Raw genomic sequence first — 13,317 nt, forward strand, 5'->3', positions numbered from 1 at the left:
GCTGAGTCATTAATTTCCTTTGCAATTTTTCAATTTGGAATTCATCCCTGGGCCCACATTAAAGATCGCACTAAATTGGGTAATTGCCACACTACTTGCTATTGTTTTCTTGAACCTTATCACAACATGAGATGTTTTATAGTAGCACAAAATTGCAATCCATCCAATCAGAGCTTTAATCTTGGGGGATGGTGTAAAAAAATGAATGAAGTCTAGGGTCTAAGTTCAAACTAGTCTAGAGTGCTAAACTAATGTTGAGACAAAGGCTCAGTTCTAATTTATTTCTGATTATCTTCTGCAATTCCCTATCAAGAAAGGGGTGACGTATGCTGAGATGCATACAGTTCCTTCATAATGTCTCCCAATATATCTTCAAAGCAGGCATCCTTTATTGTGTAATATCCCGGTGTCAGGGTTACTCAAGCATGAAAGAAATAAATTGCATTCATATAATGCCTTTCATAAGATCATCCCATCTTGCTTTGTGGTCAATGAAGTACTTCTGATGTGTAGCCACTATTGTATTGCAGATCAGGTCAGTTAAACGGCCAATAATTGCCTACTTAAGGGCCTTAACTGGGGCATGGGTCCACACACATCAGGTTTCAACTCAGCTAAGGCAGTTAACAAGGCAGCAGGAAGATGACCCAGAGATTTTTTAAGACCTCCCCTTTTCACCTCCTGTGCCTGGAAACCTGCCAGTGAGGAACTGTGAATGTCATTAACTGAGCCCAACACACAAGCATTGTGTTGAAAAATGTGGTGCTGGAAAAACACAGCAGGCCAGGCAGCATCCGAGGAGCAGGAGAATTGACGTTTCGGGCATAAACCCTTCTTCAGGAAGCATTGTGGTTGAATTAAACTGGAACCTTTTTCCACTGATCCTACCTGTACAACCTTTTTCCAGTAGGTCGAAGTGTTCCCTGGGGGAAAAATCAACAAATAAACCGTGGTATCTGGAGGTGAACCTAACTGGTCATACTGCAGCACTGTTCTGAGTATACATGACCAGTATGCATCATTCACAAACTTTACTGGTTTTCCTTCTGATTGGTGAATTGTTGTCATAGAGATGTACAGCATGGAAACAGACCCTTCGGTGCAACCTGTCCATGCCGATCAGATATCCCAACCCAATCTAGTCCCACCTGCCAGCACCCACCCCATATCCCCCAAACCCTTCCTATTCATATACCCATCCAGATGCACTTTAAATGTTGCAATTGTACCAGTCTCCACCACTCCCTCTGGCAGTTCATTCCATACACTCTGTGTGAAAAAATTGCCCCTTAGGTCTCTTTTATATCTTTCCCCACTCACCCTTAACCTATGCCCTCTAGTTCTGGACTTCCCCCACCACAGGGAAAAGACTTTGTCTATTTATGCTATCCATGCCCCTCATGAATTTGTAAACCTCTATAAGGTCACTCCTCAACCTCCGATGCTCCAGGGAAAACGCCCCAGCCTGTTCAGCCTTTCCCCATAGCTCAAATCCTCCAACCGTGGCAACATCCTTGTATATCTTTTCTAAACCCTTTCAAGTTTCACAACATCTTTCCGATAGGAAAGAGACCAGAATTGCATGCAATATTCCAACAGTGGCCTAACCAATGTCCTGTACAGTCGCAACATGACCTCCCAACTCCTGTACTCTATACTCTGACCAATAAAAGAAAGCATACCAAATGCCTTCTTCACTATCCTGTCTACCTGCACTCCAAGGTCCCTTTGTTCAGCTACACTCCCTAGGACTTATTTATCTGAATTAAACTCCATCTGCCACTTCTCAGCCCATTGGCCCATCTGGTCAAGATCCTGTTGTAATCTGAGGTAACCTTCTTTGCTGTCCACTACAATTCCAATTTTGGTGTCACCTGCAAACTTACTAATTATACCTCTTATGCTCACATCCAAATCATTTATGTAAATGACAAAATGTAGTGGACCCAGCACCAATCCTTGTGGCACTCCACTGGTTACAGGCTTCCAGTCTGAAAAACAACCCTCCACCACCACCCTCTATCTTCTACCTTTGAGCCAGTTCTGTATCCAAATGGTTAGTTCTCCCTGTATTATGTGAGATCTAACCTTGCTAACCAGTCTCCCATGGGGAACCTTGTCGAACGTCTTACTGAAATCCATATAGATCACATCTACCGCTCTGCCCTGATCAATCCTCTTTGTTACTTCTTGGAAAAACTCAATCAAGTTTGTGAGACATGATTTTCCATGCACAAAGCCATGTTGACTATCCCTAATCAGACCTTGCCTTTCCAAATACATGTATATCCTGTCCCTCAGGATTCCCTCCAACAACTTGCCCACCACCTTGTATGCCATCTTTATCAGGTTATGGTTATGCTGAATGCTTAATTGTTCAGCCACTGGAGATATTGCTTTGACTCAGGATGTGGTTGATGTCTTTTGAGGAAGAAGACCAGGTCATTCCAGGGCTTAGCTTCTTATCAGGAACATCAGATACAACTTGTAACAGTCTTCTTTTAAGGTTTTAAAAATGCTTTGGTATCTTCTTATAGATGATGTACAGTAAGAATTGTAATTTTAGATAAAGGAGATCAAACTGGAAGTGAGGAGTGCAGATACTGGAGATCAGAGTTGAGAGTGTGATGCTGGAAAAGCACAGCAAGTCAGGCAGCATCCCAGGAGCAGGAGAATTGATGTTTTAGGCATAAGCTCTTTCTGATGCTGCCTCCCTCTGGATTAAACTGGAGCTGGGCACATTGTTTCCTTTGCATTGGTTTCATGCGCTGTTCAGAATGGTTACAGTTGCACGCTGGAAAGTTCCATTTGTGCATCAAGTACCTGCAGTCCACCACAGCTCTTCACAGGTTGCCTGGCACAACATCTAACCCAGTCCTGGACTGAACATGGGGAGTGTGCGTAACTCACTTTAAAGACTGGGTGCATGGACCCAGGATGTAACCGACCTTGGTGCAACAGGCCTGGGAACAAAATTCAGGGCTTAAATTTCCATCTTCTGATGGGCCTACTCCAAATACTCCTCCCCTTCAGCCATATATGGCATCTATGCCTTCAGCTACCACGGTCTTATTTTGTGGAATTCCATCCTTGTCGCCCTCTGCCACTGCTTCGTTACCTTGTCCTAAAATGGATGGAGCCTGGGGTGACAGGCAGAAATGGGAGACTGTGAGGGGTTTAGGGGAGGTGGTGGGAGGTGGGGTCTCACAAAAGAATATATAAATTTTGAATTAGTGACAGAGTCCAGGTGCAAGATTTTCATCCAGCTTGCCCACCTTAATCTGTTCTTTTTCATTTCACAGTTATTTTGCCTTGCACCATTGTGAAACTTTGGGGAGGCATTCCTAAGGTTTGGGTGCCATATAAATGCAAATTGCTGATGCTTGTACTAAATGCACATGGAAATGTTACTAAGTCAAGTTACCACAAAACAGATTTGCCTCGACTAAGACATAACAGACTTTTGGTTATTAGAGAAGTGATTCCATGATCTAGCTTCACCAGCATCAAGTACTACATGACATAATCTATCCTTTCTCATCAATCTGTTACTTTGTGAAGCAATTAAAAATAATTCGCCAAAATAGAAAACACTCACATGCTGTGTCATGTTTAATTCACATTCTATAAAGCTATATCAATTAACATGAAAAATAACTGTATACTGCTGGAGTTCAAAGATCACCCATTGCATCTTACAATTAATGCTTCATTTTTGCTGTCTTTTTCTTCTTCAGTTCTTCCCTGTGCCGTTGTTTCCTCCGCTTTCCTCCTTCTTTTTGACCTGAGAAAACATTAAAGTACTTTATCAAACAGTGAAATTGTAATAGACAGTGCAGTGCAGTTTGCCATGAATCTACTGTTGTGGAGCTACATGACTCAGCAAGTTGTAAATTGAATCAAGAGACAATAAAACATAACCAAAAAGTATGAGATCTCCCATTTTAATGCAAAACTCAAGGGATAGTTTTATTTACAGTTGTTCATAGCTGTTTCTAAATTAGATGATTTTAACATTTACTTCAGGTTAATTATTTTTCCCCAATGTTCTTTTCCCCTCCTTCCTATGCAAACAGTTCTAGAGCAGACAACAACCCTTAAATATCCTTATTAAACTTGAGATTTTAACTTCTTAAAAAGGTGAGTGGAAAACTGACTCCTGTTATAACAGCACAAATTCTGGATTACAGTGTTATTGCAGATGACACCAAAAATGGTGGTGGAGTAGACGGTGAAGAAGGTTACCTCAGAGTACAACAGAACCTTGATCAGATGGGGAAATGGGCCAAGGAGTGGCATACAGAGTTTAATTTAGATAAATGTGACGTGCTACATTTTGGAAAGACAAAACAGAGCAGAACTAATAAACTTAATGGTAAGGTCCTGGGGAGTGTTGCTGAACTAAGAGACCTTGGGTGCAGGTTCAAAGTTCCTTGACAGCAGAGTTCCAGGTAGACAGGATAGTGATGAAGGCATTTCGTATGCTTGCCTTTGTTAATGTGCATCGAGCATTGGAGTTGGGAGATCATGTTGCAACTGTACAGGACATTTGTTAGGCCACTTTTGGAATGCTACATTCAATTCTGGTCTCCCTGCTTTAGGAAAGATGTTGTAAAACTTGAAAGAGTTAGTAGAGATTTACATGGATGTTGCCAAGTTGGAGGGTTTGAGCTATAGGGAGAGGCTCAATAGGTTGGGGCTGTTTTCCCTGGAGTGTAGGAGAATGAGGGGTGGCGTTATAGCAGTTCATAAAAAATGAGGGACATGGATAGGATGAATAGTCAAGGTCTTTTCTTTAGGGTAGCGGAGTCCAAAAATAGAGGGCATAGGTTTAAGATGAGAGGGGAAAGATTTATGAGGGACTAAAGGGGCAACATTTTCACACATGAGGTGATGCATGCATGGAATGAGCTGCCAGAGGAAGTGGTTGAAGCAGATACAATTACAACATTTAAAAGTCACCAGGATGGGTATATGAATAGGAAGGGTTTGAAGAGCTATGGGCCAAATACTGGCAAATGGGACAAGATTAGTTCCCAGCCAGCGTGACATTATCAACAAACTTGGAAATATTACACTTAGTCCCCAAAGCCCACTGGAGACCGACAGCTGGTTATTGTCCAGTAGGGAACTATCACATACAGGCAAGCAATGAGACATTTTCAAAATGCAAAGCTACAGTGAGCTAAACCAAACACAAATGAAATCAACTGAGGCTGTAGTTCGCCCCTCTGCACTAACCAAATGTTGACATTATGACCAATAACTAAGATAGATTCCTGACGGTCTGCTGCACTCAGATCTCATCTCCTGGAACTGGGTGTCAATGAGGTCCTGTTTGGCTTGTAGTGCCTGATGCAGCTGAACTTTGCCATGCACAAGGACAGCTCCACCCCACCAAGTGTTCTCGGCATCCAGCACAACACCTCTTTGTGAGCCCCAATTGTGTAGAGCGCTGCACGCCTGGATTATGGTGTTTCAAGAGGATGTTTAGATAGAAAGCATCTGAGGACAGTAAAGTGTGTAGCCTAGTTGTTAGTCAGTGACTCGGGTGAGAGGCTGGCCTTGAATGTACAAGCGACTGTCAGCCATGCTGTGTGATTTGAGCACAGCTATTAAGTTGTTCTCTGAGGGACAGTAAGGTTGCCACCATTTATCAGGAAACACAGCAGCCTTTCACGGGCGCAAGGGATGCAGGTTTTTCAGCAGATATCCAGCCACAAGCAAGTTGTTTTGGGTATTATGCATGTTAAAATGGGGATGGAATCAGATGGGAGAGCTCGATAATGAGGCAAGTTTGGTAAATATATGATGAGAAACCTTGTAAAGCCTTACAGGGTCAAGCTCTCCATAAAACATAATCCAACTCACACTTAGCCATAAATGCATAAGATTCAATCCTATGTCTTTGTTTGTCCCACTACTCATTCCCATGGGAATATGCTGTGATTGTATCCAAAACATCTCCTTTTAAAGGCATCCCATTTTTTTCTTACATTTTCACTTAAAATGTTTCTAATTTACTTAAAAATCACACAATACCACGTTATAGTCTAACAGGTTTATTGGAATACAAGCTTTCGGAGAGCTGCTCCTTCATCAGGAAGTTAGCTGTACAAACCTGCTGGGCTATAACTTGGTGTTGTGTGACTTTTAACTTTGCCCAACCCAGTCCAACACCGGCACCTCCATATCTAATTTACTAAACAGAGTATTGCAGCAGTACAGGACATTGGTGAAACCATTTTTGGAATATTGCATTCAATTCTGGTCTCCCTTCTATAAGAAAGATGTCGTGGAACTTGAAAGGGTTCAGAAAGGATTTACAAGGATATCGCCAGGGTTCAGGGTTTGAGCTATAGGGAGAGGCTGAAGCCATTTTCACTGGAGCATCAGAGGCTGAGGGGTGACTTTATAGAGGTTTATAAAATCATGAGAGACATGGATAAGGTAAGTAGTCAAGGTCTTTTCCCCAGGGTTAGTGATTCCAAAACTAGAGGGCATAGTTTAAGGTGATAGGGTAAAGCTTTAAAATGAATCTAAGAGGCACCTTTTTCACATAGATGGTGGTGCGTGTTTGGAATGAGTTGCCAGAGGAAGTGGTATAGGCTGGTACAATCACAACATTTAAAAGGCATTTGGATGGGTACATGAATAGGAAGCATTTTAGAGGGTTATGGGCCAAATGCTGGCAAATGCGATGAGATCAGTTTAGGATTTCTGGTCGGCATGGACAAGTTGGATCAAAGGGTCTGTACAACTCTAGGAGGAAGTGGTGGAAGCTAGTATGATTGCAACATTTAAAAGGCACCTGGATGGGTTGTGAATAAGAAGGGTTTGGAGAGTTATGGGCCGGGTGCTGGCAGGTGGGACTAGATTGGGTTGGAATATCTGGTCGGCAAAGACGAGTTGGACCAAAAAGTCTGTTTCTGTGCCGTACATCTCTATGACTCTATTAATGTAGAATGTCTGGTCAGCATGGACAAGTTGGGCCAATGGGTCTTTCCCTGCTGTACAACTTTGTGACTCGGTGTCTGTAGTAATATCAAGTCACCAATTCCCTTAGATTGATAATTTCCCATCTCCCAAACATTTTCACCACGTCAATAAAATCTAACATTTTACTTGCATTTTTAGCAGAAAATAAACAAAGACTAGCCCAGCACTGACAACAATGACACATGACTTGTATTAAAACAGACCGTAAAGTCCTAGCAGAAGAATCTTACAACTGATTCAGAATGCTGGGAGCAATCATCTCAGTGCATGAGAAAAACATAGGCAAGCCTCACAGCCAAGCTACAAAAAGAGAAATGGAGAGAGAAAAGTGAGAGCAAGAGGTTAGAAAGATTTACAAAATAGGAAAGGAACTTGAAGAAGAGATTTGAAGGAATGCTGTTTTGCAGCCTGTGCTTTTTGTGACAATTCTGTTTGTCTCTTTTAACCGCATATACTTTTGGTGTGAAGGAAAGTCTGAGCTACACTGTCATACAGCGAGTAGACAGCCAGAGAGATGTACAGCGTGGAAACAGACCCTTTGGTCCATTACGTCCATAATGACCAGGTATCCTAAATTAATCTAGTCCCATTTGCCAGCACTTGGCCCATATCCCTCTAAACCCTTCCTATTCATATACCTATCCAGATGACTTTTACATGTTGTAATTGTACCAGCCTACATCACTTCCTCTGGCAACTCATTCCATCCACGCACACCCTCTGTGTGAAAAGGTTGCCCCTTATGTCCCTTTTAAATCTTAACCTCTCACCCTAAACCCATGCCCTTCTCCAACCCAGAATAAGTGATCTCACAACTCAGATTGGTGCAAACCAGTTATGTATATATGGGCCTGGGTAACTTTGAGAAGCCTACATTAAGTGTCCTTCACCCTGAGAAGATGCTAGTGGACATTCTTTTCTGCCTTATAAGCTGCTATACCTGTAAATGCTGAGTCACTTTCAATGCTACCTCACTAAGCAGTTAAAGGAAATCCCGCTTTCTGGACTGGAGTCACAGGTAGGGCAAGCAAGCTAGAATGAGCAGATCTATTTTCTGGAGGACATTGGTGATCCAGTTAGTCACTTACCAAAGAAACATCCAGCAACTTCAACAGCTACTTTTATAATACTAGTTCACTAATGATCAAAATGATTGAAAATGATTTCCTCAATTCGCAAGGTGGGATTCAGACGCACAATACACTATATAGTAGAGTAATCCTTGTGGTAATCTAAGATATTGTTTTGCCAGCACAGAAATACTTAACTAGCTAGATGATTCATTCATACATTAATCCTTTGAGAACTCCAATACCATTTCTCTGCTAAAATATTTTATTTTCAATTTAAGTGGATCGTGCAGTGGTTCAAGAGGAATGGCCACCACCAGATTTATGAGGAAACTACAGATAGGTAGTACATGTGGCCCGGACAGTATTAACTATATCTCACAGGCAATTAATTAAAAAAAAGTTATCTCACCAACAGGGGCTTGGTTTGAAATACAGCTCAAAAAGGCATCCTAAAATTATTTTCAGCCAGGGCAAAACATGTCAAAAAAGTGGAATCTTGATGCCTATAAGCATTGCTTCATTTTTAATCGTATCTGTGGCTCAAATAATTACCTAAAGATACAGAAATTCTCCTAGAAAATGTGAACCGCAGGGCCTATTAGCCAGGAAGAATCCTGTCTATGCCGAAATGTGTCAGTAAACCATGAGCAAAAGGACAATGGGTTGGGTACCGCAAACTGAATTGGTGAATTATCCCTCAGTTCATGCACTGACATCACAGCACTTGTTTCCATAGCCAGTGCTAAATGTGCATGGATATCAGCAGAGGTACTGCAAGAACAATCTGCCTGCACACAACTGGTTAGTTAAGAAAATTTCATTTTGATTCATTTAAGTCAATCAGTTGTCAACTAAAAGCCAAGGGGAAAGTGTGCCTGAAGATTATAATGTACCAGCTTTTCAGTTTTTACACAAAATCACTTGCAGCTAACTGGGTTAAACAATTGTTCCCCTGGTAGTACACTGTCAATCATCGCAGTGGTGCAATCAAGACTTTCCTTCATGCTGGACAGGAATTGCAAGCCAATGTGTCCATCACTTAAAACTTGCAGTGTGAGGGCTGATCACTGCAGTGGACAATTGTGTTGCTTGCTTTTCTCCCAAAAGGCTACGTTGGTCTAAAATATGTCATTGCAGATTTTAGTTAGTAAAATGCAATGAAAAGAAATACATGCCTACATTTTTATATATAAAATACCTCTCTGGTAATGGTCAAATGTCCAAACAGGCCTTATTGTGCTTTTTTGCATTAACAAGAAAGAACTGACCATTTTGTTTTACTGTAAGAGATTCCATGAATAACAGTTGGCAGAGATCCTCTATCATCTCAGAACGTACATTAAAAATGACTGCTGATCCTGCAGGGTGAAAGTAGATTTTACACTAAGGAATTCCATTGCTTTTGAAGTCCCCAGTGAAGTTAAAAAAACATTTTGAGGGCAGCAAAGGAAATTCAGATTAGTAGGGATTCAAATGTGAAACTAGATATCAAATAGAAATAGTAAATTCAAATCCAGCACTCAGCTGAGATTTTAAAATAACTATTTTCAATAGCAGCAAACCCATTTCTGTTATTTATAGAACAACACATCCTTCAATCAATAGCTGGATGATTCAAATATGAATAGTTAAACTGAGACTTCATAAGAGGTTGTCTTTTAGGAGGGAAACTATTTCTTTGGACGATATCTCCTTACAAAAGTACTCCAAACTACTCCACTGCATCAGGGGTCAGGTCAGTTTCCTTTGTGTCTGGTCCAAGGGAAGCGATGGGACCAGGCAGAGCACCAGGTCATGCATTCAGAGCATGCGCAGACCAACTGGTAAAGGTCTTGCCGGACATCTTCAACCTCTCGCTGCAGCAGGCCACTGTCCCTGCCTGTTTCAAGAGGGCCAACATCATCCCTGTGCCGAAGGAGGCTCATGCAGCATGTCTCAATGACTACTGCCCAGTGGCCCTAACCTCAATGGCAATGAAGTGCTTTGAAAGGCTGGTAATGGCATTAATCAACTCCAGCCTCCCCACTACTCTTGACCCACTCCAATTTTCCTATAAGACCAATAGATCCATGCCAGATGCCATATCACTTGCCCTTCACTCCTCCCTAGAACATCTTGACACCAAGAACAGCTATGTAAGAATCCTACTCATTGACTACAGTTCAGTCTTCAACATTATTTCCCCTAGAGAGTGATTACTAAACTTAGTGATCTCAGAGTAAGCCCCACTCTCTGCAACTGGATCCTCAGTTTCCTGATCCACAGGCCACAATCGGTAAAGATTGGGGAATATATTTCATCCTCACTAACAGTCAACACTGGGGCCTGTATACCCATGACTGCATTGCCAAATACCAGACTAATGCCATTTACAAGTTCGCTGATGACACCACCATAGTCGGTCGAATCTCAGATGGCGACGAAACAGATTACAGACGGGAGGTGGAAGACCTGGAAAAATGGTGCACTGAGAACAACCTAGCTCTCAATGCCAGCAAAACCAAGGAACTCATTATTGACTTTCGGCAGGATGTTACTCATGCCCCACTACACATTAACAGCACAGAGGCGGAATGAGTGGAGTGTCAAGCTCCTGGGAGTGGTCATCCACAACAAGCTTTCTTGGACTCTTCATGCGGACGCACTGGTTACAAAGGCCCAACAATGTCTCTTCTTACTCATGCAGCTGAAGAAATTTGGCATGATACTGAATACCCTTGCCAACCTTTATAGGTGCGCCAGCGAGAGTATTCTGTCTGGTGGTATCTCCACCTGGTATGGCAACGGTACTATTCAAGATCGGAGACGGTTACAGAGAGTGGTGAACTCTGCCTGGACAATCACAAAGGCCAGCCTCCCATCTATAGAACCCAACTACCAGGCCCGCTGTCAAGGAAAGCCAGCAGTCTTAAAGATCCATCCCACACTGGTAATGTTTTTCAACAATCTCTACCATCAGGGAGAAGGTACAGAAGCCTGAACACACGCACCAGCCGAGTTTGTAACAGTTTCTACCCTACTGTTGTTAGAATACTGAATGGACTCACAAACTCTTAACATTCTCCTGTACCTGTCTTTTTGATTTTGTTGCTGTTTACCTATTATTTACTATCTATGCTACTTAACGTGATCTGCCTGTATTGCTTGCAAGACAAAGCTTTTCACTGTGCCTCGGTACACGTGACAAAAATTCAATTCATTCATTCAGTTATAAGATACCACCCGATACTTTAAGAGTGGGAGATAATTTCTCATTTTGCAAGCAAGGGTACCGTGGCCTTCCACAGAGACATTTCCATTGGCTTCCAAAACCATGGCAGTTGAAGTACATTTGCTTGGTGCCCATCAAGAAAAGAAATGGTTTTTAGTAAAGCTTAGTTTGACCTAAATATTCTTATTCCAGACTTAAACAATGCATGTCAGTGAGGCTTCAAGACACATCTGGGTAATCCAAGATGGACGACAGGAAAAATTTCTGGCTGTAACAGCTGCTCCGTTTTTGAGGTATTTTAGGTGCTGGAGGTGATTTTCTCGAATTCCAGGAGCAGCAATTATTGTTTTATATGCCTTTGCATGTTTTGGAACTTTGGAAAAACAAGTCAAAACAACAGCAGTTTTTAAAAGGGAGAAGAACAGACAAAGGAAGCACATGGTAAGGTCAGTGCAGGAGAGAGAGAGAGAAAGAAACTGACACTTCCTTTGCTGTTTGAATTCATGTATCGCTGGATATCGGAGTGCGTCTGGGAAAATTAACAAACAGTGAAATTCACAACTGATCTTGGAGGAACTGTTTGGACGAGGTTCACAGCACAGAATCAGATAAGTGAATTACTGTTTTAAGTGTGGCCTACAGAAAGTCTGCAGTAGTGAGTAGAGTGGGTTCTTTCTTGATTCTATGTTTTTGGAGTTTTGTCTCTTGATTAAACTTAAAATATAAGCCATAACTATTCATTTAACCTGGGGCAGTGTTCGTAGAGGAATAAGGCAGTGTTATTGTCTGAGTCTATAGATTGTGAAGGAACAAAAATGGCCTTTAGTAGAGTGTGCTTCTTGTCAGATGTGGGAGTTTAAAGAGAGTTTAAGGGTGACTGCGAATTATATCTGCCATAAATGCTATTGGTTGCAAATCTTATCAGATCGAATGGATCGGTTGGAGAGACAGTTAGACGCAATGAGGAATTTGCCACAGCAACAGTATGTGATGGATGGAAGTTATAGGAAGGGGGGATAATCTCAGATACAGTCACATAGACTGTTAGCTCCAGGAAAGGTAAGAGAGGTAGGCAGCTAGTGCAGGAGTCTTTTTTGGATATACCCATTTCAAGCAGATATGCTGTTTCGGAAAATGTAGGGGGTGATGGATTCTCAGGGGAACATAGCACGAACAGCCAAGTTTCTGGTAGTGAGACAGGCTCCAATGCAACAAGGGGTACGTCAGGTTCCAAGAGATCAATTGTGTTAGGGGATTCTCTAATCCGAGGTACAGACAGAGGTTTCTGTGGCCAGCAGCGAAAAAGCAGAATGGCGTGTTACTTCCCTGGTGCCAGGATCAAGGATGTCTCAGAGAGGGTGCAGAATGTTCTCACGGGGAGAGGGCCAGCAAGAGGTCATTGTCCACATTGGAACCAACGACATAGGAAGGGAAAAAGTTGAGATTCTGGAAGGAGATTACAGAGAGTTAGGTAGATATTTAAAAAGGAGATTCTCGAGAGTAGTAATTTGCTAGACCTGCTCGGGAGCATTTAAACTAGTAAGGTGGGGGGGCAGTGGGTCCCAGGGAGATAGTGAGGAAAGAGATCAATCTGAGACTGGTACAGTTGAGAACAGAAGTGAGTCAAACAGTCAGGGCAGGCAGTGACAAGGTAGGACAAATAAATTAAACAACATTTATTTCAATACAAGAGGCCTAACAGGAAAGGCAGATGAACTCAGGGCATGGTTAGAAACATGAGACTGGAATATCATAGCAATTACAGAAACATGGCTCAGGGATGGGCAGGACTGGCAGCTTAATGTCCCAAGATACAAATGCTACAGGAAAGATAGAAAGAGAGGCAAGAGAGGAGGGGGATAGCATTACAGCTGTGCTGAGGGAGGATATACCCGGAAATATATCCAGGGAAGTTATTTGGGTGGAACTGAGAAATAAGAAAGGGATGATCACCTTATTGGGATTGTATTGTAGACCCCCTAATAGTCAGAGGGAAATTGAGAAACAAACTTGTAAGGAGATCTCAGCTATCTG

The 13,317-nt window shown here is 42.2% G+C and overlaps 1 protein-coding gene across 2 annotated transcripts in view; it reads right to left on the reverse strand.

The window, feature by feature from the left end:
* Nucleotides 1-2,253: 2,253 nt before the first annotated feature.
* dnajb6b (DnaJ heat shock protein family (Hsp40) member B6b) overlaps nucleotides 2,254-13,317 on the reverse strand; it is a 148,153-nt gene continuing 137,089 nt past the window's right edge. For both annotated transcript variants that reach the window (XM_043690701.1, XM_043690700.1), the window contains exon 11: nucleotides 2,254-3,784. In XM_043690701.1, the coding sequence (XP_043546636.1) occupies nucleotides 3,702-3,784 (83 nt within the window). In that variant the 3' untranslated portion in view covers nucleotides 2,254-3,701. The remainder of the gene's footprint in view (nucleotides 3,785-13,317) is intronic.

This window comes from Chiloscyllium plagiosum, chromosome 5 (genome assembly GCF_004010195.1).
Source record: "Chiloscyllium plagiosum isolate BGI_BamShark_2017 chromosome 5, ASM401019v2, whole genome shotgun sequence".
Taxonomy (NCBI): Eukaryota; Metazoa; Chordata; class Chondrichthyes; order Orectolobiformes; family Hemiscylliidae; genus Chiloscyllium; species Chiloscyllium plagiosum.